Source organism: Centroberyx affinis, unplaced genomic scaffold (assembly GCF_046629955.1).
Source record: "Centroberyx affinis isolate AG114_WGS23_722 - 3 ecotype Tasmania unplaced genomic scaffold, CSIRO-AGI_Caff_v1 ptg001743l_1, whole genome shotgun sequence".
In the NCBI taxonomy this organism is placed as follows: Eukaryota; Metazoa; Chordata; class Actinopteri; order Beryciformes; family Berycidae; genus Centroberyx; species Centroberyx affinis.
The window spans coordinates 43,889-69,911 of record NW_027280145.1 but is presented as its reverse complement, the minus strand read 5'-3'; the positions used below and the strand labels follow the sequence as shown (position 1 = coordinate 69,911).

The 26,023-nt window shown below is 42.1% G+C and overlaps 2 protein-coding genes across 3 annotated transcripts; both read left to right on the top strand.

Moving 5' to 3' along the window:
- The first annotated feature begins 569 nt into the window (after nucleotides 1-569).
- Nucleotides 570-12,679, top strand: LOC139652020 (serine/threonine-protein kinase Sgk1). 2 transcript variants are annotated; one of them, XM_071528942.1, is made up of 13 exons: nucleotides 570-910; nucleotides 7,291-7,366; nucleotides 8,171-8,246; nucleotides 8,347-8,387; nucleotides 8,501-8,558; nucleotides 8,667-8,750; nucleotides 8,919-9,050; nucleotides 9,158-9,270; nucleotides 9,414-9,537; nucleotides 9,651-9,746; nucleotides 9,862-10,017; nucleotides 10,129-10,218; nucleotides 10,567-12,679. In XM_071528942.1, exons 1-13 carry the CDS (start codon nucleotides 883-885, stop codon nucleotides 10,729-10,731), a joined length of 1,239 nt encoding a protein of 412 aa, XP_071385043.1. In that variant the 5' UTR covers nucleotides 570-882; the 3' UTR covers nucleotides 10,732-12,679. The 2 variants fall into 2 exon arrangements, with proteins under 2 accessions (XP_071385043.1, XP_071385042.1); XM_071528941.1 differs by lacking the exon at nucleotides 570-910 and adding an exon at nucleotides 6,551-6,739.
- Nucleotides 12,680-13,132: 453 nt separating this feature from the next.
- On the top strand, nucleotides 13,133-25,298 carry eya3 (EYA transcriptional coactivator and phosphatase 3). The gene is made up of 18 exons (XM_071528951.1): nucleotides 13,133-13,224; nucleotides 15,517-15,624; nucleotides 16,409-16,458; nucleotides 16,730-16,824; nucleotides 16,904-16,984; nucleotides 17,229-17,298; nucleotides 17,813-17,922; nucleotides 18,550-18,635; nucleotides 18,771-18,948; nucleotides 19,530-19,699; nucleotides 20,163-20,246; nucleotides 20,369-20,458; nucleotides 20,649-20,707; nucleotides 21,062-21,222; nucleotides 23,007-23,121; nucleotides 24,349-24,470; nucleotides 24,773-24,873; nucleotides 25,170-25,298. Exons 2-18 carry the CDS (start codon nucleotides 15,568-15,570, stop codon nucleotides 25,248-25,250), a joined length of 1,710 nt encoding a protein of 569 aa, XP_071385052.1. The 5' UTR covers nucleotides 13,133-13,224; nucleotides 15,517-15,567; the 3' UTR covers nucleotides 25,251-25,298.
- The last annotated feature ends 725 nt before the right edge of the window (nucleotides 25,299-26,023 follow it).

Here is a 26,023-nt window from a genome sequence, read left to right as displayed (position 1 = left end):
AGTTTTACTAGGTCCGGCTTCTAAAGGCAAATCATAATTTACCACAGTGCCTCGCTCTGTGAAAAACGGCCTAACTCATCAATGATGCTGTCGTGTCTCCTGTACAACGAGCCCCACAGACCTAGTTCTTCATCAGATAGCGCCCATTGTATTCAGTGGCCTACAGCCCAAGGCAGTGAGCTAACAAAGCAATCAGGGCTGTCAGTGTGTCTGACCGGATAATTCATCCCCAACCTCCTCAGAGACGGTGAATGAAGGAGCCGAGGGAGCGGGGCCGCATCACTGGAGCAACAGCAGCCAATTAACAGCAGCTTTTAAACCTCGCTGCCTGTTCCCTGTGTTCCTCAGGTGGTTCCTGTGCCGTGCAGAGCGGTTTCCCACGGGCGGGACTCCCGTCCTCACGGGAGCAGTAACCAGACACCTGCTTTTGTTTTGTACGTGGCTCTCAGGTAGATAAAAGAACAAACGAGGGGGGGCCGGAGGGGGAGCAGGTGCGTCACAGATCTTTGGTTTCAGCTATTTGGTGTCATCGTTTCAGTGCTGCTGGCAGGCATTGGGAGAGAGAGAGAGAGAGGAGGAAGAGACAGAGAGGAGCGAGAGAGAAGTGCGATGAGGGAAGTTGTTTGTCGGTGAATTTGTAGACTTTTTTTCCGTCGAGTGCTGCAGTGAGAGAGAAGGACAGGAGAGGAGAGGAGAGGAGAGGGAGGCAGATTACAGAGGGACTACAGTCGGAGACATCTTACTTATGCACTGAGCCACCTGGACGCTCTGCATCAGACACACACACACACACACACACATACAGTCATCGGAGAGTCCAATACAGACACAGCTATTAGAATCACAGAAACACACACGCACTGCACTCAAGTACGAGAGGAGATGAAGACCGGCAAGAAATCCTTCATAGGTAGGAGCTCCTTTTAATTCCCTGTGTGTGTAACCGGCAGGTCTTGAGGATTACGTACAGCATCAGCCACAGCAGAAGACGATGCACCTTGTGACGTCTAACTTTTCTGTTCCATGAAATTGACATGAAACGCTCTCGTCTATATCTCGATCAATCTCTCCAGTTTGCCTCTTATTTGCCTATCCCATCACGTGACTTTGAATGTTGAAGTTGTTTGTCTCTCTATGTGTATTACCTATTCAGTTTCCTCCGCTTCCTTTCTCATCCTCTCTGCTCGCCTTGATGTCATCTTTTCTTTTTGATTTTTTTGATCGCACAAACAACCGGCTGACAGGATGCAGAGGCTCCATCTACCACACCTCCATCCATCCTAGCCTGGCATTATCTATCTTATTCTGTAATAATATCCGACCTTATAAGCCTCTCTCGTCTCCTTTCTGCAGCTCCTTCTCTCTCTCTTTCCTCTTCACTTCATTTGTCACCTGAGAGGACACAGGCGATCACCAAACCTTGACATTATGACCAGGAGCAAATGGATGGCATAATTCTAACATCCAGCTGTTATAGCCTGAAAATTGTTTCTGTCCCATAGATACAGACAGAGAGGCAGGGCGAAGCAAGAAAAATAACGCTAACAGGGTACACACTTCATCCAAACCACAAATTTCGAGATTGTCACTAAATCTGGATGTCTGTTTTATATTTTCATTCATCTGTCAGTCTGTCAGCCATGTTGAGATGTGCCTCAGCTCTCAGCAGACCAGGGTTGGGACATTGAGAATTGAGAATTGAGAATGCATGGGAAACAGAATTGAATTCCACTTCTAAGAGAGAGTTTGTCTAGACTTGCTAAACATTAGAAATCAAACATTATGAATCAAATAAAAGGCAGCTAAATATATCGAATACATTCAATCATAATGTATGGATTACGATAACATGCTATACATCAAATGTCACCTTGTCCCTTTAACATTTTATGATATTCAGTATTCATAATATATAACACAACGTGTAATCTAAGATATGTGGTAGCAAACTACAAAAATACAGAATTTCATTGAATTATTGAAATACTGAATACTGAATACTGAAATTCCAATTCAATTCCAATTCTGTTTACTGTTCATTGGAACTGAGTTCATTCATGAGTTGACCCAGACCCTGCAGCAGACTACAACACGATGAGTGAATGAATGAATAACTTGCTAAAGGCATAAAGGAAGGCCGGTGGCTTTGCTAGTGAGCTAGCTTTACCCCACAAGTGTGTGTTTCTACAGAGGCTGATAGTAACACACTCTCTCCGTAGCTTAGCGTGTGAGCGTGTTTTCCCAGTGTCCACTCACTCGTTACTTAATACACGTCACATTCTCATAATCCAGGCCATGTATGGAGACACAGGAATGGGATTTAAGCGTTGCATGAAATAACTGGAGTCACAACACACTGGTCTGTTGATCCAGTGATGCTTGACTACATGGGCGCTGCAGTCAGTCAATGAGCTTGGTACTCTCTGAATGAGAAGGGTTGAGCTGTCCTCTAATCTGCTGCCTCGATACTGAGCCGTGAGGGTTTCAGTCATGTTGGGAGCCCACTGAGGCATGAACGACCTTGTATAGAGTCACCTGCAGTGCCGGGGTTGCATGGTTGGATTGGAGCTAATACCGAAGTACATCACAACAAAGGTCGCCCTGCCATCATGACAGTAATTGCACTAGTAATAGCAGTCGCATTAATCAAAATTAATACCAGCTTTGGGCTTCTAAATAGCTAGGATCATCCCACTTGCTTGGAAGCATTTTGAGGTAATGCATCACATAAAATGATTTGGCAGCAGTGTGTGTGAGTCATCACACAAGAGAGCCAATTTTTGTATGTATTCATTTATTTATTTATTTTTTACATCTGATGAAGCAGCCATCTAATCTCCCATGGAGGATTGAAAAACAGCCTTCCTCTGCCTGGGAATTCAGGAGGGGGACACAAACGAAGGAGAGTAATTCCGACTGTAGTTTAATGAGCCAAATCTGCTCCCACTCGCCGTGGCCCGGAGCTGCACTGCGATGTTGATGCGGGACCAGCACCTCCTCCAGTCCCGTCTCTGTGGTTCTCACTATGAGTAACGCTGAGTGCCAAGATGTGTGTACAAGGCTGGCACAGATAGCAGCTGAAACAGAAAGAGGAATCAGAGAGCGATGGGGGATTTTAGTGGAGGAGAGGCTGATACAGTTGGCATGGAGTGTGCGGGAGGGAAGCCGAGGCCGTGATCGCTCCTCTGAGCCGCTCGATAATAAAAACCACATTCTAATTAAAGATCCTCCATCACCATTATCTTTAAAGCCCCCCAAACCCAGCAGCTCATCACCCAGGACTTGTTTGTCTGTATGTATGACTCATTCACCCACCTTCTGGTACCTTCTACCCACTACAGACTAACAGGTAGGACCCAGACCGATGGATACTCTGCCTCTTACACAAACACCAAACTCCAGCTCCTCATACCGGCCCTAGAAAGAGCCCAAGTAAACATCCATCTTAACAAGTCATTTAGTCTCATATTCAGCCTTCAAATCTTATTTTCCTTAAACCAAGAGAAAAATTCTGCCAATAAGGATAGATAACTCCAAGAGGGTTTCCAATGCAGTTTCACTCGTTTCAGGAATTCTCTAGAAATGAGTGTCAGTATATTGAAACAAGTCAGAATAAGGCAGATCACTATCACTACTATCAAGAAAATGACACTTGATTCTACAACATTCTTGAAACAAGTTGGATTTGCATTGGAAACAACTGAAATTATCTAACCACACTGGGAGATTTTTTCACTTGTTTTAAGAAAATCGTGATTTTAGGACTCAACAATAGACTAAATGACTTGACAGTAATGAGACTATGGCTGTTGGTGGAGGAATAATAGAGTCGCAGGCTTTTCCTGGAGCTTGCTGGCAGGTTGTTTTGTTTGGTGACTCACACGACTACTCTTCACCAGCGGAAGTGCTGCCTGCCTGTCCGCTTGGCATCAATCACGCGATCGAACAGAGCAATGGAAAGCAGGGCGGCTTTTGTGAAGGCGCTAAATAAAACCTGATTAATCTGTCATGTGGCTACACTGGAACTGAGGTGTCATTTAAAGAGAGAGAGAGAGAGAGAGAGAGAGAGAGAGAGGGCATGTGCCATTGAGGTTAAGCAATGCATGTTCAGTTTCATTGCAATAAAACAGCAGATAGCGTCTAGTAAAAACAAGAGCATATAGCAGAGAATCTTTAATTTATCGCCAGAGGAAAGACTCTGATCAGATGTCTATAACTGACTTGAATGGGAGATTCCTTTGATAATGAATGTGTCCATTTTGTCATATGCCACATTTTTTTACAGACACGCTTAATCAGCCTCATAGCAAATTCTGGGAAACTTCACACAGGCTTTATCTCTTGTGACAGATGGGCAGTTAAAGCTTGATTACTCAGAAAAACATCACATTTCTCAGAAAGGGAAACCACTAAAACCAAAACCAGCCTCTGCTTTGTTCTACGCACAGCACCTGACTTTCTGTTCTGTTCTGTTCCACCCTTGACAGAAATAAGCTATGCAAATCCCAGACAGAAGTGACAGAGACATAATACTGTACCAGGGGAACTTCCCCAGGCATGTTTTGTCCTGGCTGCAAATGCTATCAGGGGTGATACGATACACTTCAATAATTCAGGGAGAGGTTGTGTGTACAAGCACAGTGGGTCAGGAAAAGGCCCCCGAAGGAGCCTGGGAGAGGTGTCAGTGTCACGCAATCGGATCTGGTGTGTATGTGTGTGTGAATGGATCTGGAGCAGGATTGTGTGCTCAGGTGGCCTGCCAGGTGTGACACTGTACGCCGCTGGCTCCGCACCAACTAGTTTCCTCTGTCTACGGCCTGCCAGAGATAGAGCGCCTCACTTCCTCTTTCCCCAATACAAGAACTACCGGTCACACCAAGTCTTGCTTCCCCTGAAATATGCATGACTGTCACATGTCAAACAAGGGGCAAAACCAAGGAGTTCCCCCACTGATAGCTTCTCCGTTGAGGTGTTGAATGAATCTCTGAGGAGCGAGGCAGGCAGTCACAGTTTTAATTGCTTGAGACTTGACTTGATGCATGAAGAGAAGACTTGAGACTTGACTTGACTTGGGTTCTGGTGACTTGGGACTTGACTTTGACTTGTACTCTGATGACTTGAAAAGGTTTCTAAAGTCTTGACAAAAAGATCTTGTGTTTGTTTAAATGACTCGGATTGAAAATGATGAGATTTGTTCCACCAGACGACTGAATTTAAATTCTGTTTTCTGAATTTGTATGGAATGATTGAATTTATTGGAGTTTAAACTGATTATAGAAATCAAACTCATGATGCTCTTACCAAGTTTTTATCCTATTAAAACCATATTGCATTGAAAAGTCCTATAGATATTTAGTTTTCTTTAAGATATTAAATTGATACTGGACTCTTGATTTGTTCTGACTTGACTTGGTGTTCTACATTTAGATTTGAGACTTGACATTAAAAACATGGACCTGACTTAGACTTGACTTGGTATACATTTAGACTTGGGACTTGACTTGAGACTTGACTTGGGACTCGAGCAAAGTTGACTTGGTCACACCTCTGGTTATAAGAGAAACACTTGGGATCCAGCTCGTTCCTGTCCTCAGGCAGTATAGATATCTGCGTTATAACACACTTATATAACTTACAGGGTTAGTGGACCACATCTGTCGCAGCTGGACTGATCATGGGCTTAGTGGGACATGATGTCATATATCATTTCACTGAGTTTATATAATTTATCCGTGCCAAGCCACCTCCATAACCTTGACCTCATCCGGCCCAATAAGCCATATGTGCAGATAGAATCGCCACTCACCGGAAATGACATCATGTGTCACAGAGAGCAAAGAGGGAATTTCACATATTATTTTGAATCCAAGCTACATAATTGCATGGGCTGAAATAGTGCATTAACTCTGCTTTATGTTTTACCCCTGACATACAGTAGCCTATGTTATCTGCATTCATTTGCTTGTAACCCCCTTACTGGACCAGACCACTAGCATCAGGAATGTTTGCAGTTGAAGCTGAAATGCATTCATCCTGAAATATATTTCCCCTTATCCTCACAAAATATACTGACTGCAGGAAAGTCAGGGAGCTGGTGAAATGAAAGGCCTGAATGCAGTCAATCTGAGCAGAATAAATCAGAAGAAGGGCATCAACTCTGCTCCTATTATTGTTTTTTTTTGCCTTTTCCATAATAACTGAGTGTCTTTAATCCCGTTGTGCGGCAGGAGATTACAGCCAGTTGTATCTTTCCATTCAAGAGAAAATGAGGAGGAGGCGGAGGCGGAGGAGGAGGAGGGAGGGTGGTGGTGGTGGGGGGGTGTTCAGCCTCCTCCGCCTCCTCCTATGCGGTGATCTCTCCTCGTCATCCCCCGCCTCCTGCAGGCAGGATAGGGAGCAGCGGAATCCCGTGACATCACTTCTCCGGTAGTTGCCTTGGTTACACAAGTGATGTCAATGTGTTTCGCCTCCGGTACCACGTGTTCCGTATATAATAACTGGCTGGCTCGCGCTGTGGACAGCGGCATTTGGAGCTGAGCGGTTTGTTGAGCTCCGCTCCAGCGAACCGGGACCGTTAACTGGACCAATACAGGCAGCGATATCTGACCAAGGAGGATTTTTAACTCTTATTCTTTTTTGTGTGTGTTGGATATATTTTTTCCGCTCAACATGGCTGTGACTGAAGCTGGATGTGATTTAACTTACTGCAAAATGAGAGGAATTGTAACAGTTCTCACCGGTGAGCGATGAGCATACAATATCACAGCAGACTTGAGATAGGCTATTCATCATTAATGGTGTTTATTGATATGTAGCCTATTGATCCGCAAGACCAAACGGCTCTGAAGGATTTAATTAAACTGTAACCTCACTGAAAACTGATGCGCTTCGTTTGTTAGACTTCTTGTACAAAAGCATATTCGGATGATTAATTTGCAATCCAGTGTTGCTGTCAAGAAATAGTGCTTTAGCCTACATGATGATAAAAATCTGGGATGGAAAATGTTCCGTTGTGTAAGCTATGTGGTTGCGTAACCTATAAGCCCGCAGAATTAGGGTCTATGCGCAACGCGCAAATCTATCCAACAGGATATTTGGAACTTAAAACTCACAAATAGGGGATTAGAGATCCAGCACAGATCTGTGTTATTCTCTTGTGTAATGGAACACCAAGTCTTTGCATCAGTACAAGCCAGGTGTCCTCCGATCCGCACTGAATGAAGCAGTGTGTGACGCTGTGTTTGCTATAGCTCTCCACTGACGTAAATGCATGCCTTTCTCCATTTGCAGCTTTCATCAAGGAGAGAAAAATGGGTCTGAATGACTTCATCCAGAAGCTGGTGTCAACCCCACATATCTGCCAACAGTGAGTATAGCCTGGAGAATATGTGACCCATTAAAAAGATATTCTTGTCTAATGGAAAAACGGAACAGTGTTTAGATTTGGATAAACTACTGGAGCATTTCTGTGCGTCAGTCACCTCAGGGCTCTGTGGCCTCCAGAGTTTATTTTTGATTATTAGCACACGGTCAGTGTACAGTGGCCAATCCAATCAGCCATTTGAGTTTGGCCGGACACTCTGTGAAAAGAGTAATCTGGATCCAAGCAGCCAAAGCCAGCATAAGAATAGGTCTTTCATGACGAGCCCGCCGCAGCCTCTCCAGCGCCTAATCACCTTTTCTGCAAATCCCTTCTGTCCCCTAGACGAAGATAAACCAATTATTACATGATATGGCTTGGCCCATCATAGTGTACTGAACTCCCGGGCATCCAGGTCAGGGTCTGGTACTGTCTGTCCTCTCCAGATGCTCTAAAAGGACCGTAGAGGTCCCGCAGAGCTGTCTGAACCTCTTGTCCAGAGCCACTGTTCAGCTGCTCTGGTTGTGGGTCAGGGCTTAAGCAGTCTGACAGACAGGTTGGGGAGTTTCATGCCACTGAGTTTGTCCTAAACTTGACCTGTCTGCGTGTATCAGAGGGCCCATTGGCTTTCATTAAGCCTTTTTGTCACACACCAATATGGGTTTTGGGATTTCACTGTAACCCAATTGCAAACCAAATGAAGTCACCCACATGGATTCATTCAGCCATATGTGAGCGGAGTAATAGCTGATATCAAAACACTGATGGATTATCTGTTTCTTGACATTTTGTAATTGCCTCTCTCTCCAGTGCTGAAGTTAACAACTTCCTGAAGATTGATGAGAATCAGAACGAGGAGGAAGACGATGAACTTGGTGACAGTCCGGTGAGGAGAAACTGTCTGAACCAGCACTGTCCTGAAATTTCTACATATTCTCATTCCAAACTTTGTATTTATATTTCTTGCCTTGTCCATGTTTTTTCAGATGTGCCTAAATTCAAGGAGTTCACTGGCGGAGGAAACTCAGTAAGTAGCACATCTTATATTATAAATGCTGACAGCTCCTGCTTCCTCTTACAAATACACTTCCCACTGTGTATCAGTGTAATCCTAATCTTTGGTCTCTTCCTCCACATTAGGATCAAACCCTGTGATTTTGACTACCTCAAAATCATCGGAAAAGGCAGCTTTGGAAAGGTGAGCGTCTGTCTTACAGTGTAAATTCTCATCTGCTCATAGGCTAGCCATGAAGTTTCTATCACTGCTATAGTGTTATCACTGATGCAAATGTCTGCTTGGCTACAGGTTCTGCTGGCTCGACACAAGGAAACCACCAAGTACTACGCTGTTAAAGTTCTGCAGAAGAAAATCATCTTGAAGAAGAAAGAGGTAAGCCCCAGATTCATCACCCACAAATACACCTTCATCGCATCTTGAACTAAAACTAAAACTCTCAAGATCAACCATCATACATCTCAATCAGCCTCACTTCAGTGGTATGATGTCTAATGTCGTCGTGATTGATATATCCTCTTCTCTCTGCTGCCTCCCCTCCAGCAAAAGCATATCATGGCCGAGCGAAGTGTGCTGATGAAGAACATCAAGCATCCCTTCCTGGTGGGGCTGCACTTCTCCTTCCAGACTACTGACAAACTCTACTTTGTCCTCGACTACGTCAACGGCGGAGAGGTGAGCCTCAACTCTCACACACAGAAATATACCCCAGAACTGAATCGGGCCAGAATAAAGGAACATGTTTCAAGTAGATGTTAACAGAGGCTTTCTGTCTTCCCCAGCTGTTCTACCATCTTCAGAGAGAGAGGATTTTCCTGGAGCCCAGAGCCAGGTTCTACGCTGCTGAGATTGCAAGTGCACTTGGCTACCTCCACTCCCTGCATATCGTTTACAGGTAGAGCATGAACTAGCCTCCACCGCCCTCTAGTGGACATTTGTAAACATGATCCCTGCAGATTTAAGACTGGAACTGAATGTGCAGGAATAATTTACTGGCTTTGATACATTTTGGTAATCCTTCCTTCTTCTGCTTTACAGGGACCTGAAGCCTGAGAACATCCTGTTGGACTCTCAGGGCCACATTGTCCTGACAGACTTCGGCCTCTGCAAAGAAGGCCTGGACCCCAATGGGACCACAACGACCTTCTGCGGGACCCCTGAGGTACAGAGCAAACACACCTTCACACATCCTCACCCTCACTGTAGCAACTCAAATGAAGACTAATGATGAAGTGTTGGACTTGGGTTGACTGTTTCTTGTCGTGTTCCTCACAGTACTTGGCTCCTGAGGTTCTCCAGAAGCAGGCGTATGACCGCACCGTCGACTGGTGGTGCCTGGGATCTGTGCTATATGAGATGCTCTATGGACTTGTAAGTGAAAATCAGCTGCTGTAACAACTTTATGCCTCTTCATTGCAATTCCCTGTGGTTCTGTCTGACCATAGAAGACTCAAATTTCGTTATCGCTCTCTCCTTCCCCCCATAGCCGCCGTTCTACAGCCGCAACACAGCCGAGATGTACAACAACATCCTGTTCAAGGCTCCTGTGCTCAAGCCCAATGTATCTAACGCGGGCAGGGAGCTGCTGGAGGGGCTGCTGCAGAAGGACCGGACCAAGAGGCTGGGAGTGAAAGATGATTTTGTAAGTGTTCACAGCTGACTCATATATTTATACATAACATGGAGAACTTTAAGAGATCCATCAAGCTCGTTTGCAATCGGTCCGCTCATGTAGAAATCTATTTTCCTACAGATTGAGCTCAAGCACCATTCCTTCTTCTCCCCCATCAACTGGGATGACCTGATGGCCAGGAAGATCACACCTCCATTCGTCCCCTCAGTGGTACGTTCACACACCAGAATCATGTACTAAATAATAATAATAATAATAATAATAATACATGCCATTTGTATAGCACCTTTCAAGCATAGAGTGTCAAAGTACATTCCAGAAGAAAGAAAGCTAAAATACAAAAACACAATGATAAACACAGAAATATACAATACAAAAACAGGGATAAAATACAAAAGCAGGTAAAGACAAAAATATAAAACGCAAATGGTAAAAACTGGACAGAGCACTAACATGTAAAGAGCACCGCTATCAATCAGCATATTGATGAGCATCTATTAAAGCCTTGGTGGTGATTTCTTTAACATATCTCTAATATTCCCTCCTGCTTGCTTTCAGACTGGTCCCACAGACCTCCGACACTTTGACCCCGAGTTCACCCACCTCCCTGTGACCTCGTCCCTGTGCAACACCGACGCCCTGACTGTGACCAGCAGCATCAAGGAGGCGGCCGGAGCCTTTCCCGGCTTCTCTTACGGGCCTCCGGCAGACTGCTTCATGTGAAGGCCCGCAGCTCCTGTCCTCATGTCCGGGGAGAATTCACGACAAACGGGAAAACTGCTCTGGATTGAGTTTGATACCGGGACCAGACCGGAGCGGCCTGCCTGGGGGACGTTACGTGGATCTAACTGACACAACAGACATGGGGGACAGATCTTGAGGGATCGTGGGGATGAATAGTGTACAGATCGGGATTCTCATCTTCCAACAGCGACGGCCCTACTCTTCTGCCTCGACCCCCGCTGACTGATAAATGTGTGCCAAGTTTGGAAATGGGGATGCACTTTTTGTTCTCATAGGACATTGCTCTCTGATCGCTATGGACCTCACAGCTTTCGCTAAAGTGACATGAAGAGAAGTGCCTGAGGTTCGAGAGGCAGTTTGGACGACAGCAGCAGCAGCAGCAGCAGCTTTGTCACGACACAAAACCATCCGATTCGTTTGGACTTCTGACCAGGGCGCTAGCCGTAGAGGGTGATGCCTTCATTATACGTCTGCATATGTTAAAACTTGATTTGTCTCAAAATTCACGATGTGTTTAATGTTGTTTTTGTTTTTTCTTGTGAATGCTCAATTGCACTCGAGGAAACAAGGGTCGAGAAAAGTGAAGTTTTCTGCTTTAAGCATCCACTGCTCCTGGGTTTAGACAGCTGCATATCTTTTCACTTCGGAAATCATATCTCTACTTTGGGCAAATTAGTAAAATAATATAGCATTTCAATATTGCATACTGCTAGGATTACTTGGACCAAATAATTAACTATGCTACTCTTTAAAACAAATACCTTTTCTGACCAGTTTGTCCTCATAAACTGAAGATCAAAGTTGTACTGTGTAGAAGAAAATGTTACAATATATTTTATTGCAAAACCAAATGGTTTTCCGCGCTCTAATAACCACAACCATTCACTGTTTACTTTGACCTTTAAAGAAAGTCCTATATATATATCTTATAAATGACTTCTAAATGTTTCATAGTATGTATACACCTATTGAAAATCATAGTTCCTGTAGGAGGATATGTCTTATTTTTGTTTTCCTCCAATTCCTTATCATTTACAACCAGTGACTGTGTTAACCTGCACACACCTGCTGTTTGCAGACTTCCTGAAATATTCTTCTTTATTGATCCAGAGAATGCGACATACAGTTCAACCAGCAATAAGAGGCCCGCAGTAATGATAGCACATATATCAATCTAGTTACTTCTTTTAAGTGAAAGTGAATGCTGTTTTTATTGCAAACACTTGAGACGAACTACTAGAATCTATTATACATGTTTTGTATTATGCATCATGTACAGAAACAAAAATACGAGATGCTAGAGAAGAACTGTGAATGTCTTGTGCCTGTCCAAGGCGGCCTGATCCATGCATAATGTACATATCTCTTCTCCGCAATCCTCTTGATCCCTATTGTTGACACGGATCTGTATAAATGTGCTTCATTAACTTGACAAAGAACCACTAGGTGGAGCAGGATCTGACATTCAGCCACTGTTGTATATGGTTCTGGAAAGTGCAATAATATCTTGTTGGCTTGCAAAGAATAATTTATCATTCAGAATAATTTTATTTTCTTTTTTCAAGAGAGTGTAAATTGTAATTTATCATCTGACATTAAATTATTGAAGGATCTTCAGTCGACATCTGTTAATCTGTTAACAAACAGATTAGAGAATACTTTTACTTTGTTTTGCCCCTTGTCAGCGCTCCACATTTGGAGTCTGGAAACTCTGTCTGGAAATATTGGTGAATATACTATGAGTGCATTTTCAAACCTGCTGAAAACTATAAACAAGACAACATACAGTTCTAGACCATTTTCTTCCATATTTGGAAGCTTTACTTATTTGTTTTGTATTATTTTATTTTTTTTCATGTATATTTATTTACATGCCATTACATACATTGTACTACTACTGTATAAAGACTGGATCAAATAAAATATTGAACTGTAATCTGTTTCAGAAATGATAAATAAATTCTCTAAATTGAAACGCAAAGTGTTTTTCTTTGTCATAATAGATACTACATTTAATTCACTAAATTAAACCTCTTAACAGTTTTAATAATCAGAATTCATCATCATATTTGTTGGAACTGAGCCGGTATGAGTCTGACTTAACTTCAAAGTATTGAATAAAAAAAAACTACTTTCTACAACCCAAAGCTGTTTTACATCTACATGCATTTATTAGGACTGATAAACCCCAAATAAAGATGATTACATTTAACGAAGGGATTCATCTGTTCAAATAATACATGTTTACAGGTTTGTTCTTCACACCTGTGTGTCAGTACCACCGCTGTTCCTACACACCTGTCGCCTTGCATCGCGCCAATGACCGCTATAAATGAACGTAGTGCGCTTGCGCAGTGGTAAAGCACCAAAACTTCCTGCAAAATAGTGGTCCCTAACAACAGACAAAGCTTGACACTGTGGATTCAATTGAAGACGTTTAAATAAAAGCGTAGCGTATTTACTTCCTCAATGGTAAGATCGATATTGATCATTTTTGCGGCTCATAAATACTTTGCGATTAGATTTGTAGTGGCTTGCAGTGAGAATGAGATGCTTTCACACGTTGCCATTTCATTACCCACTCCTGGTTGTCACCGACTATTCTGTGGAACAGAAAACTTTCGTGTCTGGGCCAACTAATGGTAGCTAGCTAGTTAGCCACCGTTAAATATCGGATGTAATAGCTAGCATGCATGCAAAATAAACAATAGAGATAACTAACTTTTCTGTTGGAAACACATGCAGGCTGGGTAATATGATCAAGGGCCTTTGACATAACTAAACGTGGGCTAGGTAACGTTGTGTAGCTAACGTTAACGTCGGTGAGCTTGAATGGTGTCGTCTAATTGCTGGTAAGATAGGCCCGCTAAGTGTGTATTATAGTCAGTCAAATTTGTCCGATCTGTTAACTACTCATATCTATATGTGTGTTTTGTGTGGGAATATGCAAATTGTGTTTCAGCTTTTCCGCATTTGAATTAAAAACCCAACTAGCTACTGTGTTTCAGGAAATAGTCGTATGCTAGACCTCACCTTCACAACAAACCGTCCTTGGCTGGGGGTATTTGCTGGTTTCAGCGAGCAGCTAGCGAGCTAATCTTTGCAGACGAGATAGGTAACGTTAGTTTAGGTAGCAGGTTAACTTGGGTAGAAGCTGTTAATTTGCAGTGTACAGGCCTTACAGTGCTCAAGGGACAGTGGCTCAAATTGTTGATACCACAGAGGTATTGCAAGTCTTTAATAACGACCAATCACAATATTGACAGGCTACAACATGAAAGGTACGGACGGTGTCATCTTAAGGATAATGATAGTTATAAAGATGATGCAGACGGCTTCATCTTTCTTTATCCAAGATGTATTGATAACCTGCACACACCAAGCTGTAACATTTTTGTTCCTCAGTAAGTGTGACAGTCTGTAATCAAATTGACAAGACACTTGTAAGAATTAAAAGTAACTAAAGCACACTGGCCACATAACAGCTAGACATATTTATGACAAATTATCCAGAATTTACTCAAAGTTAAGTTTTACAAGAATACTTGCCCCTTGTTTATTAGTGGATGGTGGTAGAAGCTGATTAGTTTCCCATTCACGCTATAGGCCACAGCTTTATTGACTTGCCCAGGTCTGTGTTCTCCAGGTGTTGGGATTCAACCCAAGCCTTGTTGTGATGTTGGCAGAGGAGAGTGAGCATCAGCTGTTGATAGTGAGCAGCTAGGTTACTGGTGGCAACAGCTAGAGTGATATTGGCTGGGGTTTTGATGAGTTTAAGTCTGTCAAGTCGGCCTGGAAACAGGCAGCAGTACTGGGTTAACATCTGTATGAGAACATGGCCTCCATTTTGATAAATCAGCAATGAATATTGTTGAAAAATAACTGCTCAAGTGCATAATATGTTTGTTTGTCCCAGAGGTTGGTATCATTGAGACAATATAGAATAAATCTAGAATAATACTTTTTTTGACTTGTTCATATCTAATATTTGGATGCTTTCTTGTGTGGTTGTGACTACTTGGTGTTATGTAGGCTATAGCCTAAATATAGGATAAAATATAAATATGTAGGATAATTGTAAGGATGGCCTTAATTTCCTCCACCTGTAATACCTTTTGAGTCCAGTTACAGAGATCTTGCATAAGCTAACACATGCTTTGATTTGTCCCGGCCAGTTTAGGTGGCACGCTGTTGATTCAGAACGTGAACCATTAACATGTGCCTGACATATTGGAGTGCTTTTGAATTTGCCATCTGACCTATTTTTTCCCCTCTGTCTATATTATGTCAGTTATATAAATGTTCTGTCTTTCCACCAGTGGGGAAAGGCCAGTTGGGCGAGCAGTGGACAAAACGAGGTTAGATCTTATCCCCTAGGGCATCTATTGAACGACAGCTTGCACCTGAGCACCTAATGCTTCTGGAGAATATGTTTCTCTGAATGTAGGTTAGGTCACATGTAAGGTGGCACGCTCCCTTAATCCCACTGTAAACACAGGAGCGGTGGGGATATGGGGCAACGTAGGTGCCACACGTGCCTCACCTGATGCTCTCGTGCTGGAGATTAGACCAGGGTGCCCCACTTCCTCTGCTGCACCTCCCCGCTGATCACCCCCGCGATAGGAGGAGGGGAGGGGTGCACTGATGAACGTTTAGGGGACAAGGGGAGGGGAGTAGCACACCATGGAAAAACTACATAAGGCATTGGCGCCGGCCGCTCATCCTGTGCCTATGTGTTTGTCTACTTGTGGTTGTGTGAAGCAGGGTCCAGACAGGCTTCCCAGGTACAGACAGTAGGCTGAGCAGCGTGCGGACATGTCAAGTCGCTCTGCTGCTGAGATGGATGACGCGCAGGAGCTGCCCGAGCTGCCGGTGAGTCCACACAATGATGCCAGTTTGGAGTGGGGGGAAAAATCAATTATACTGTTGTGATGCTATCCCTCACAATATTGTGTTGATGCGCTAATGTGAAGTATTATTTTTAAATGTCCTTTTCAAGGCTATGGAGGAAGGGGCTGTGTTTTATCAAATAATCTATAAAAACGGTCCTTGAGTGCTTCAAAAGAAAGGCCTTTAATGTAGTCTCGTATTTGGTTGATCATTTTATCAGTATTTTTGACAAGTTTGTTGACCAAAGGGATAGTATTCAGCTTTCTACTGCAGTTAAATGGATAATAGTCATGTGTCACAGCATAGATTTACTTAAGCAAAATTGACTCGTACACACAAAGAACATTCCTGCTGACGCAACACAGAACTTCATAGCTCATTGAGAAGAATGGCTCAATTGCTGAAAGCTGACGTAAACATGAACTTTGAACCAGTTGCTTGATTTTATTTCATTTGACTTTATTGGTTACAGTCTAGATAAAAATTGAAGCACCTGAGAATATGACACAGTTAAATTTTTTATTCTGCTGGTAGCATAGTAGCTACCTGACATGATGCTTCTGCTGGGTACTGCACTGCCAACAAAGTATGTTTTTGTTGAAATAATGCTACACAGATTAATAGGAATACCCATTTACTTAGTATTATATTGTATACAATAAATCGATACTTCTCCTTCTTTCTCACTCACACACAGATACACACAAGCTCACGCTATCACTGTGTTGGAGACCTTTTCTGTAAATGTCTATTTTTTTCCTTGCAGGCAAAGAAGGCCAGGCTTGAGTTAGATGATGGACTGGAAAAAGAGCCAAGGTCGGTCTTCATTGATTCTAGGCCTATTTCTGATCTTTCCGATCTTTTAAATTGCTACTTGCACAGTCTGATGGAAAACCACTGAGAATAAATCAGAGTTTTGAGCAGGGTACCAAAGAGGGGAATTTTTCTCAGTGGCTTATTTTTATGCGTTTGCTGTACTTCGCCTTTTTTTTGCCTGATGCATCTTTCTAGAGTGGCATTTCTTTAGATATCTGTAGGCTGGCTGCAGAGATTAAACAAGTGTAATGGATTGTCATTGGTGTTCCAGTAGTTTGGGTGACGATGGGAGCCCGACTGCTCTCCTAGGTTCGGCAGAGCAGGAAAGCTCTTACCCTACGCTGTCTAGTGCCCCGCTTGATGGAGGTAAGTGGAAAATGTGGAAAGAGCTGACAACTTCCATAAATGTTGGTGCAGACCATTGACATTTTGTCCCTGATTGTAGGAAACCAAGAGCAGTCCGACCCAGAGAGAGGAGCAGCACGTCAAGCGTGTGGCGACTCCATGAACTCGTATGCACATTCTGGTATGAACAAAAACACTCTGCACAATGTATTAATGAAGGTTTGAGAAGAAAGAAGCTGCTCTTAAATCTCTGACTGAAGTTGCATTGTGCTTTTAACACGCTGAGGAAGGCATCGCCCGAAACATCCGTGTGTTTCAGCGGACTGTTGCTTCTAAAAGAATAATAAAAATATAATTGTAAGAAGAGAACTGTGAGTGCTCGCCCTACATATTAATTAAAAGGTCTGTTTGTGTTTTTAATGCAGTTGTGACCTGCAAAGAACCAGATACAACATCCGCCTCTGAATATACTCCACAGATATACCAAGGGAGCAAGTAAGTACCCTGCATGTATGTAACAGATGTGAATATCTTCAGGTTTTATTATTTTCCTGTATTACACAGGTGTAAGAACTGATCAATGCTTAACACAACTGCTTGCACCACTTCTTAGGACATGTGTAGTTCTGTATAACTGTGTAATACGCAATGTTATGAATAAAAGTTTAACAACAAAGTCTGACTGTGGAGAATTTTGTGCCACAAATCTTTCTAGCAATGGCATTGGCTTGCTGGAATGTAAACATTTTAAAAATGTCATTACAAAGTGCAAATATACTTTTGATCTTATGAAATTTTGATGGCAGGCCTTCTCATTTGTGATTACTCCAGCAGAATAAAATGGAGCTAATATCGCAATTCATATTTCTGTCCCATAATATGTATTGTTACATGTTTGTATTGTGATATATTGAAGTTCAAATATCGTCCCATCCCTAATTTATATAGTTTTGTTAAGTTTTGTGGTCTCACACCATTTTCTCTCTCTCCCCCTCTCTCCCTCTCTCAGCCCGGCAGTGACGTCCTACACCAGCCAGGTGGCTTTCCCTCCTCTGGCCCAGTCCACTGTGTACTCTGCCTTCCCCCAGACGGGCCAGACCTACGGCCTCCCACCCTTTGGTTAGTCCCCCTTTTCACTCTTAATGGCCTGGTTTAACATTGTCTGCTCACTAAAAACCCAGCATCGCACCTTTGTTACTATGCTTTTGTAGGCTATACCGTTCTTTGGCGCTGTGGATTCGATTGCTTTTGATTTCTGCTGACACACAAGGCCCACATCTTGACTGAAAGACCTGGTTTCTTTACATTTCCCCTTATCTTCCCTCATCCTCTTCTCTCTCTTGCTTTCTTTTTCTGCTTCCATTGCTCTCTTCATCTTCAGGTGCTATGTGGCCAGGCATAAAAACAGAGACAGGGCTGCCTGAGGCGCCCTCTGTTGGCCAGCCTGGGTTTCTCAGCTTCAGCACCGCATATACCTCAACCCAGCCAGGCCAGCTGCACTACTCATACCCCAGCCAAGGCAAGCTGCGACCTCACTCTGTCTCACATGATAAAGCTGCCATACCCTTTCCAAATATTTTAACCACACAAAGAAATATGGGGGAGTAATGGATTTGCAGTGGCACAGCTCTCTTCTTCTTTTGTCATCCTTCCTGGGGTAACGAAGCACCAATGTTTCATGTAGAAATATTGATGTTTTGTCTGGTATTGTCCTTTGCTTTAAAGTGTGTGCTTTCTCTCCACCAGGCTCAAGTTTCACAACATCAAGTGTGTACTCGAACATCCCCTCAGCTACAGCCACCACCACAGCCTCCGCCACGGTGGTCCACCAGGTACGGAGACAAACAGAGACCCATGGGTGTTCCTCAGGGAAATGAGGCCACAGAGCAAAACACTCTCTGCCTCTCTGTGCAAATCCTCATATCTTCTCCTGCTGATCGGATGTTTTTTTTCCCCTATTCATCCAGGAATTCAGCAGCTACAACTCTCTGGGACAGAATCAGTTCTCTCAGTACTACGCCCCGCCCCCCAGCTATGTGCCTGCCGGGCTGCCCAACAGCGACGACCATGGTGCCGGTGTGGGAGTGGCCGGGTATCCAGCCGTCAAGTCAGAGGACACCGCCGCGGCTGGACTGCCTACCAGAGGTGTTGTCAATACTTTATTTGGAGTTACTTCTCTTTAATGTTAGGCTAATGTCTTCAGTCCTTGTCATATGATCAGCTGTTTCCAGAGTGTTCTGTGATCACATTGGGTTTTCATCTCCATTCATTTGTATTACTTGTCACCACTGTATTCTGCAGCATGCATTGCACTAATATTTAGGTTGGGACAATAACTGGTATTACTATATATTGTGGTAAAAAACAATAACATTTATGACACTGGCCCTAATTTTTATTACCATGATCATCGGGATAACCAGTGACTTATTGGGAGGCTGAAAAACAGGCGCAAAAAGTCAATATTTTGCATAAATATTTTACATAAGTTCTATAGTCTTACATTAAAGCGTGTTTAAAAAAAGAGAAAAGTCTTGTGATTGATGATTCATTTTTAAGTAATTGCAGCATATTGCAGTACTGGTTTTAAGATTTTCATCATACTAATATTTATCGGGATAATATGGTATATTGAGATAACGGCACACGTTTGTCAGAGACATGACAGAACTAATGTATTAATAAAGTGCTAATGCCAAACGTGTTTCCTGTATCTTGCCACTAAGATGCGTCCCCACGAGAGAACCTGCCGACGGGCGTTGCCCTTCCTGCAGGCGTGGCTCTGCCTGCTGGAGCCAGAGACCAGGAAGAGGCCGGACGCAGGAACTCAGTTGGGAAAGCCAAGGGAAAGGCCAAGAAGTCCGATAACTGCCCAGCTGCTGACAGCGACCTGGAGGTAACCGTGTCACCATTAGAGTTCAATTTGAGTTTCTCTCTCTATCTCTCACATGCATTGACAAAACATTTATTGTAGACTTTTTTGTTTTTTATTGTAAAATTTAATGACAAAGCTATTGATGCAAGGGCTAATAAAATGCAAAAGGTTAACATGAATTTATGAGGTATTTTGATGCTGTAAAAGGTTTGTTTACATTTGTCATGTTAAACATAAACCATGGCATAAAATACACAGATGTTTTCAGCTGTAATGGGTGGATAAAGATGCAAAAAGTAAATTTACTTTAACTTCTTTGTTTATACACCCAAGAATACATGTTTGTATACTTAAAATTGATATGGTAAAATTGATTGGGGCTTGTAAATGTTATGTTCTCACAATTGTGAACATGTATGAATGAAATAGATGAAACTGTTTTTAAAATTCAAACGGTGAATCTATTCTTGTTTGCCATTTTTAGCGCATCTTTCTGTGGGATCTGGACGAGACCATCATTATATTCCACTCACTGCTTACTGGCTCCTTTGCACAAAAGTTTGGCAAGGTTTGTATCTGTAAATAAGTAAAAACTTTTCACTGAACCTTCAGCATATGACAGAAAATGACCAAGTGGAGATCAGTTTAAACCAAGCATATTTATTGTGAGTTTGTTTTGTATTTGTTCAGGACCCAGCCACTGTGTTGAACTTGGGCTTGCAGATGGAGGAGTTGATCTTTGAGCTGGCAGACACCCACCTTTTCTTCAATGACCTGGAGGTACGAAATGCATCCAGACTGGTCTAACCAGGGCAGACTTTTTTTTTTGTCTACAGATCACAGTAGCTGGTACAACCCATAATTAACGAGACACTTGAGACACTTGCTGTTGTCTTTTTAGAGTTAATGTTCGGTTGATAAAGGTATGCATAATTGATCTGTAATCCCTTCTGCTTTTTGTCTCTCCAAGGAGTGTGATCAAGTCCATGTTGATGATGTGGCCTCTGATGACAATGGACAGGACCTGAGGTTTGTTTTATGCTGTTTTATAGCTAACACAGACACACAATACGCTCTAAAATTACTTTGCCTTATCACACACGAGTTGGTATCTGATGAAGAAGCTTGAATCTGCTGGCTTTGATTAATCTACTTACACCTCAGGAGCATCTGTTTGTGTTTGACCGTCAAAATCACCCAACACTGTAGAATACAATCTGTCCCACAATCAATAGAAGTCAGATCCAAAAGAAAAGAATGTTTTCACACATAAGTAATGTAAAAAGCATGGGGTTTTGCATCATATATTTTGACCAGATAACTTTTTTTTCTTTTTATCATCCAAACGAATCACCAAAAACACACTGTGTCTCCTCTCCTTAGTAACTACAACTTCTTGGCTGATGGCTTCAATGGCCCCAGTGGCGGAGGGGCTTCAGGAGCCACCACAGGAGTGCAGGGAGGTGTGGAGTGGATGCGCAAACTGGCCTTTCGCTACCGCCGGCTAAAAGAGATCTACAATGGGTATAAAGGGAATGTTGGAGGTGAGTTTGCAAAATGTAAAATGAGGTTTTGATGCTTTGAAATGCCTGGTTATTTTTTCTTTTCTTTTTTTTATATATATATATATTTTGTGTTCATTTTCTTGGGATGCAGGTACAGCATAATTTCCACAGTCACATATTTTTTCCACAAAACAATAAATTATACTGATTTAGTAATATAGTAACAGTATTAATAATAAACAGCAATAATAATAATAATAATAATGCCAATGCTTGCTAAACCTTCCTGCACTCCCTTATTCCCTACAGTTTGTGATTCATATTTTGGGGTGCGATAATAGAGTTCTTCCAGGCCCCAATGGTCCCCGAATGGTAGTGTTTTTCCATTGACAAGGAAAAATAGTATGACGTCCTATGTTTTAAAAAGGAGTTATGGAATATTGGGGTATGGACAAGCCATTTTGTTGACCAACTATTCGTCTTCTCAAAATGGCGCCAAATAGAAATACTGTGGGCTATAATTGGGCCGAATCTATGCTTGCATTCAGAGAGTGTTCTACAAAAACAGCTTCATTAAGGGGAACTGGTGCCGCTAAATTTCTTTCCATGTCCACAGAAAAAGGCCTGAACCAATTTAGAATTGAACAAAAATGCAAAGCCTGAAAGTATAATTTAAAATTTGGAAGTAAAAAGGCCACCGTTTTCCCTTTTTCCTTTGAAGATGAATTTACTTAATTCTAGGTTCTTTTTCCTTTCCATGTAAAATTTGAAATTAACTGGTACAACATCTCCCAATAACCAGCAGGTGGCAGTAAAGCGCTGCAGAGCTACAAAAATTGACCCTTGGAAGAATATTCATTTTGACAATTGATATCCTACCTGACAACGATATGGGGAGATTATCTCCATCTTCCAAGATCCATTTCAATGGCTTGAAGGGTATTATTTATGTGATGATTTATTCCAATTTATCTTCTAGCTTGAAATCTGACTAAATTCTTCCATAATAGTTAGGATAGTTGGAAGAGAGGTTTTCACTTCCTTAAGAAATAAAATGATGTCATCCGCTTATAGGGATATGGAGTGCTTTGCTGAGTGAAAAGTTATAGGATTAATTATTTTCGACTGTTTTATGGCTTGTGCCAATGGTTGAATTTAAAGAATAAAAAGCAAAGGACTAAGTGGACCCCCCTGTCTATTGCTCCTTGTAATTCTGAAGGGAGGAGAACAGATATTACTTATCTTATTTATAAATCCCTTTATCGCATCCCAAACAATCCGAGAATCATCAACAGATCCGTTTAAATCAAATTTTCCAATTTCAGACATAAAATTGTCTTGTAATAGTGACAGATTAAATTTCCATCTGGTGGACTTCCCCTTTGACATCCCCTGTTTTTTGTTTGTTTTGCTTAAAACCCTTGAATGAACCCATGTGAATGCTGAAATGTTTGAATGAGTTTCAAAGTCCAACGTCCAAAAGGTAGAAAACGCATAGGTCTTGGTGAAATGGAGATCTGTCTTTTTGTATTGAAGAGATGTGTGTGTGTGTGTGTGTGTGTGTGTGTGTGTGCGTGTGTGTGTCTTTTGGACATTGGACTGTGGAGTTATGTTTTGGTTAGGAAGGGGCATCTTATCAGAGTAGTATTTTGATCTGTTAGTTGAACAGTGATAAAAGCCCTTACATGTTTTATGTCATCGCCGTCTGATAGTGAACTTTGTAGTCATTTATTACATTTGTCATGTTGAGGTTGTCTTCTCACACCATGTCCAGGCCAAAATTATAAATGCATATTGTTCCCCATCTGCTGCTGTGTCTCCAGGTCTGTTGAGTCCCATGAAGAAGGAGCTGCTTCTGCGGCTTCAGTCTGAGATCGAGAACGTTACGGACGCCTGGCTCAGCACAGCACTCAAGTCCCTGCTGCTCATCCAGTCCAGGTCCGCACTTGGGAGGGTCATTAGGTCAAACATTTGTTTTAGTGACGTCTCAGAAAATCTTAGGATTATAGTCGGCAGCAGGATGGGTCAAATACACCAGTATCCACTTCAGTGGGTATGCAGCAATTACATTAAGGTGATAGTTCGTTTGAAGCATTTACATCAATCAAAGTGACACAATTTTCCCCAAATAACCCAGGTTAACATGGATTTATTTGATAGTTGGTTTAGTTACTCAGGGAGGGATGTGATGCAGTTAGATCCAGTCTGTCAGTCATTTCAGTATCAGACAGAAAACATTTTACACAATTTATTTTTGGGTAATCTTTGTTTTGTTTGTGTTGATGCACAATGTTGATGGTTTATAATTCTGTATTATCTCAGTGCATCAGGGTAAACTTTCTTTGTAACCTTTTTAACGCATGCATGCATTTAAAGAAAACTGAATGAAATTAGACTAATGTGTTTACAAGGCCGAATAAATGAAAAGATTTAGCAGAAAATCTAGGTTTTAATGCATTATTTGTAACACAGTTTATGGCCTTTTTCTTAAGAAAAGCAGATTAAGGCATTAAATGACAATTGCTATAGTCATTAGCAATATATTGCAATATAGTGTGAGTATTGCCTCCGTCAGGTTAAGACTAGATTCTAAATGCGTAACCCACTGACTTCCTCTTCCCTAGCCACTGTGTTTGCTTTTTGAGGCATTATGTAAGTTTGGTGTTTATAAAGCTAGAGGAACTAGCTTGGCTGATATTGGCTGTGATGAATCTGCCCTAAATTAGTTTAAAAATATCTTCAAGATGTATGAGTATCGACACATCCTCATATCTCTGTTAAAAAGTAAAATATAAACTTATTAACTAGATCTGCTTTTGGAAATGCCACACTGCATCACAGAAGTATGGATGTTTTACCTCGCCTGTTGTGTCCCTTTTTAAAATGGATCAAACTTGAGGAAATTATCAAATTAAACACACTCGTTCCATTTTCATTCTTCAGTTGAACACATCAAAGAGGAGCCAGAATACTTTTCCTTCATTATTTAAATATGGGCTATGTTTATAACTGCTCACTGAAACTGTAGCCCAATATCGTTGAATAATAAACAGCATGCAGTGTTGACTATGTAAACCGGTCTTTCCACTGGCAAAGCTTTGTGGCTTCATCCTGTAAAGCCTGTGTGTGTGTGTGTCTCTCCGTGTGTCCGTGTCCCACTGACAGGGGTAAGTGTATGAATGTCCTGGTCACCACAACTCAGCTGGTTCCGGCTCTGGCAAAGGTGCTGCTCTACGGCCTGGGAGAAGTCTTCCCCATCGAGAACATCTACAGTGCCACCAAAATAGGTACATTTGATAATACAATACAAAACAAACACACTATTAATCCCTCCTTACTGTGACAGAGGAGGAATTTTTTTTTTTTTAGTCAATGTGTTTTTTATTTTCATGCATAGACATTGTACAGACACAGGAGGGATGACATAGACATAACGAATGGGGAGGAAACTAAATAAGAGGAGGAAATGTATAGATATATATACCGCTTTGAGTTTCTTGGCAAAAGTCCGTGTGGCAAAAGGTTTAACTATGAAAGTCCATAATTAAAGTTAAATCGTAAATTTCCCCTGTGGTTTTCTTTCACACAGGGAAAGAGAGTTGCTTTGAGAGGATTGTCTCTCGCTTTGGGAAGAAAGTGACCTATGTGGTGATAGGCGACGGTCGAGACGAGGAATTTGCAGCAAAACAGGTAAATTTCACACATCTCCCCTGTCCTCTATTGTTTGTTTATTGTCACATCACAATTACAGCGAGTATAAAAGCGAGTGAAATTCTTGTGTGCAGTCTCCTGTACATGTCCTGTCCTGTTTAGGTAATAGAAATAAAATAGAATAGAAAATATGAAATGGTAAAATAAAGTAGGAACTATGCAATAGTAAAAGGTATATACCAGGTTTATACATATGTACAAGGATAATGAATATGTGCAAAGAAAGAATATGATGAATGTGTATGGTACTCATTTGGTTTTGTCTCCCTGTGCAGCACAACATGCCTTTCTGGCGGATCTCCACCCACGGAGACCTTGTGTCCCTGCACCAAGCCCTGGAGCTGGACTTCTTGTAAAGGAGGTGGCGTTTGACGTCGCACACTAAAGGGAAAATGCAGTCGTCTTTGTTTTTGTTTTTTTTGGTGGCTTGTGGAGTGACACTGAGTCTCTGAGAATCCTCTGCGACGCCTACGATACACACTCATACATTACAAACACCTACCGGCTCCCACTGGCTACTCGTAACTCACTGTGTGATGGTAACGTACCGAGGCGGACTTTTGGGTTGGCGCCGACTGTGAGAAACAGACTGGATGCACAGTTGGCTGAATTAAGGCTCGTCATGCCCAGCACTCCCACCTCTACGGCAGCTAACCTCACCAACGCTGAAACTGGCACTGATTTGGACACAGAAGGGAAGACACCTACATCTGTTTCTTTCTTTCCCTTGGTCTCCGTCTCTTTTTCTCATGTTTTTTTGTTTGGGTTTTTTTTTAGTATAAACGCCTCCTGTGGCTGACAATGTCCCTCAGATTTTTCTCTCTTTGGGTTGTTTGAGCTTTCCGTTCAGACTCTCTATAATTGAAAGAATAATATCACAACAAATTGAAAAATCCCTCTTTCTAGGTTGTTTTGCACTCATTCCAAGACTTGAAAGCATTGATGAATCGTTTTGTCTCAAATCATTGAGTTACTGACAATTGTCGGTGAGGTCAGCGCTCTGTTTAAGTATCAAATAATCCGATTTTTTGTTTTTTGATTTGTCTCCCATGTAGCCTCTCCACTATTTGACGTAAGGTACTGATAGAGTTCTCCTTATTGACCATCAATTCCCCTCCTGACCTGACCA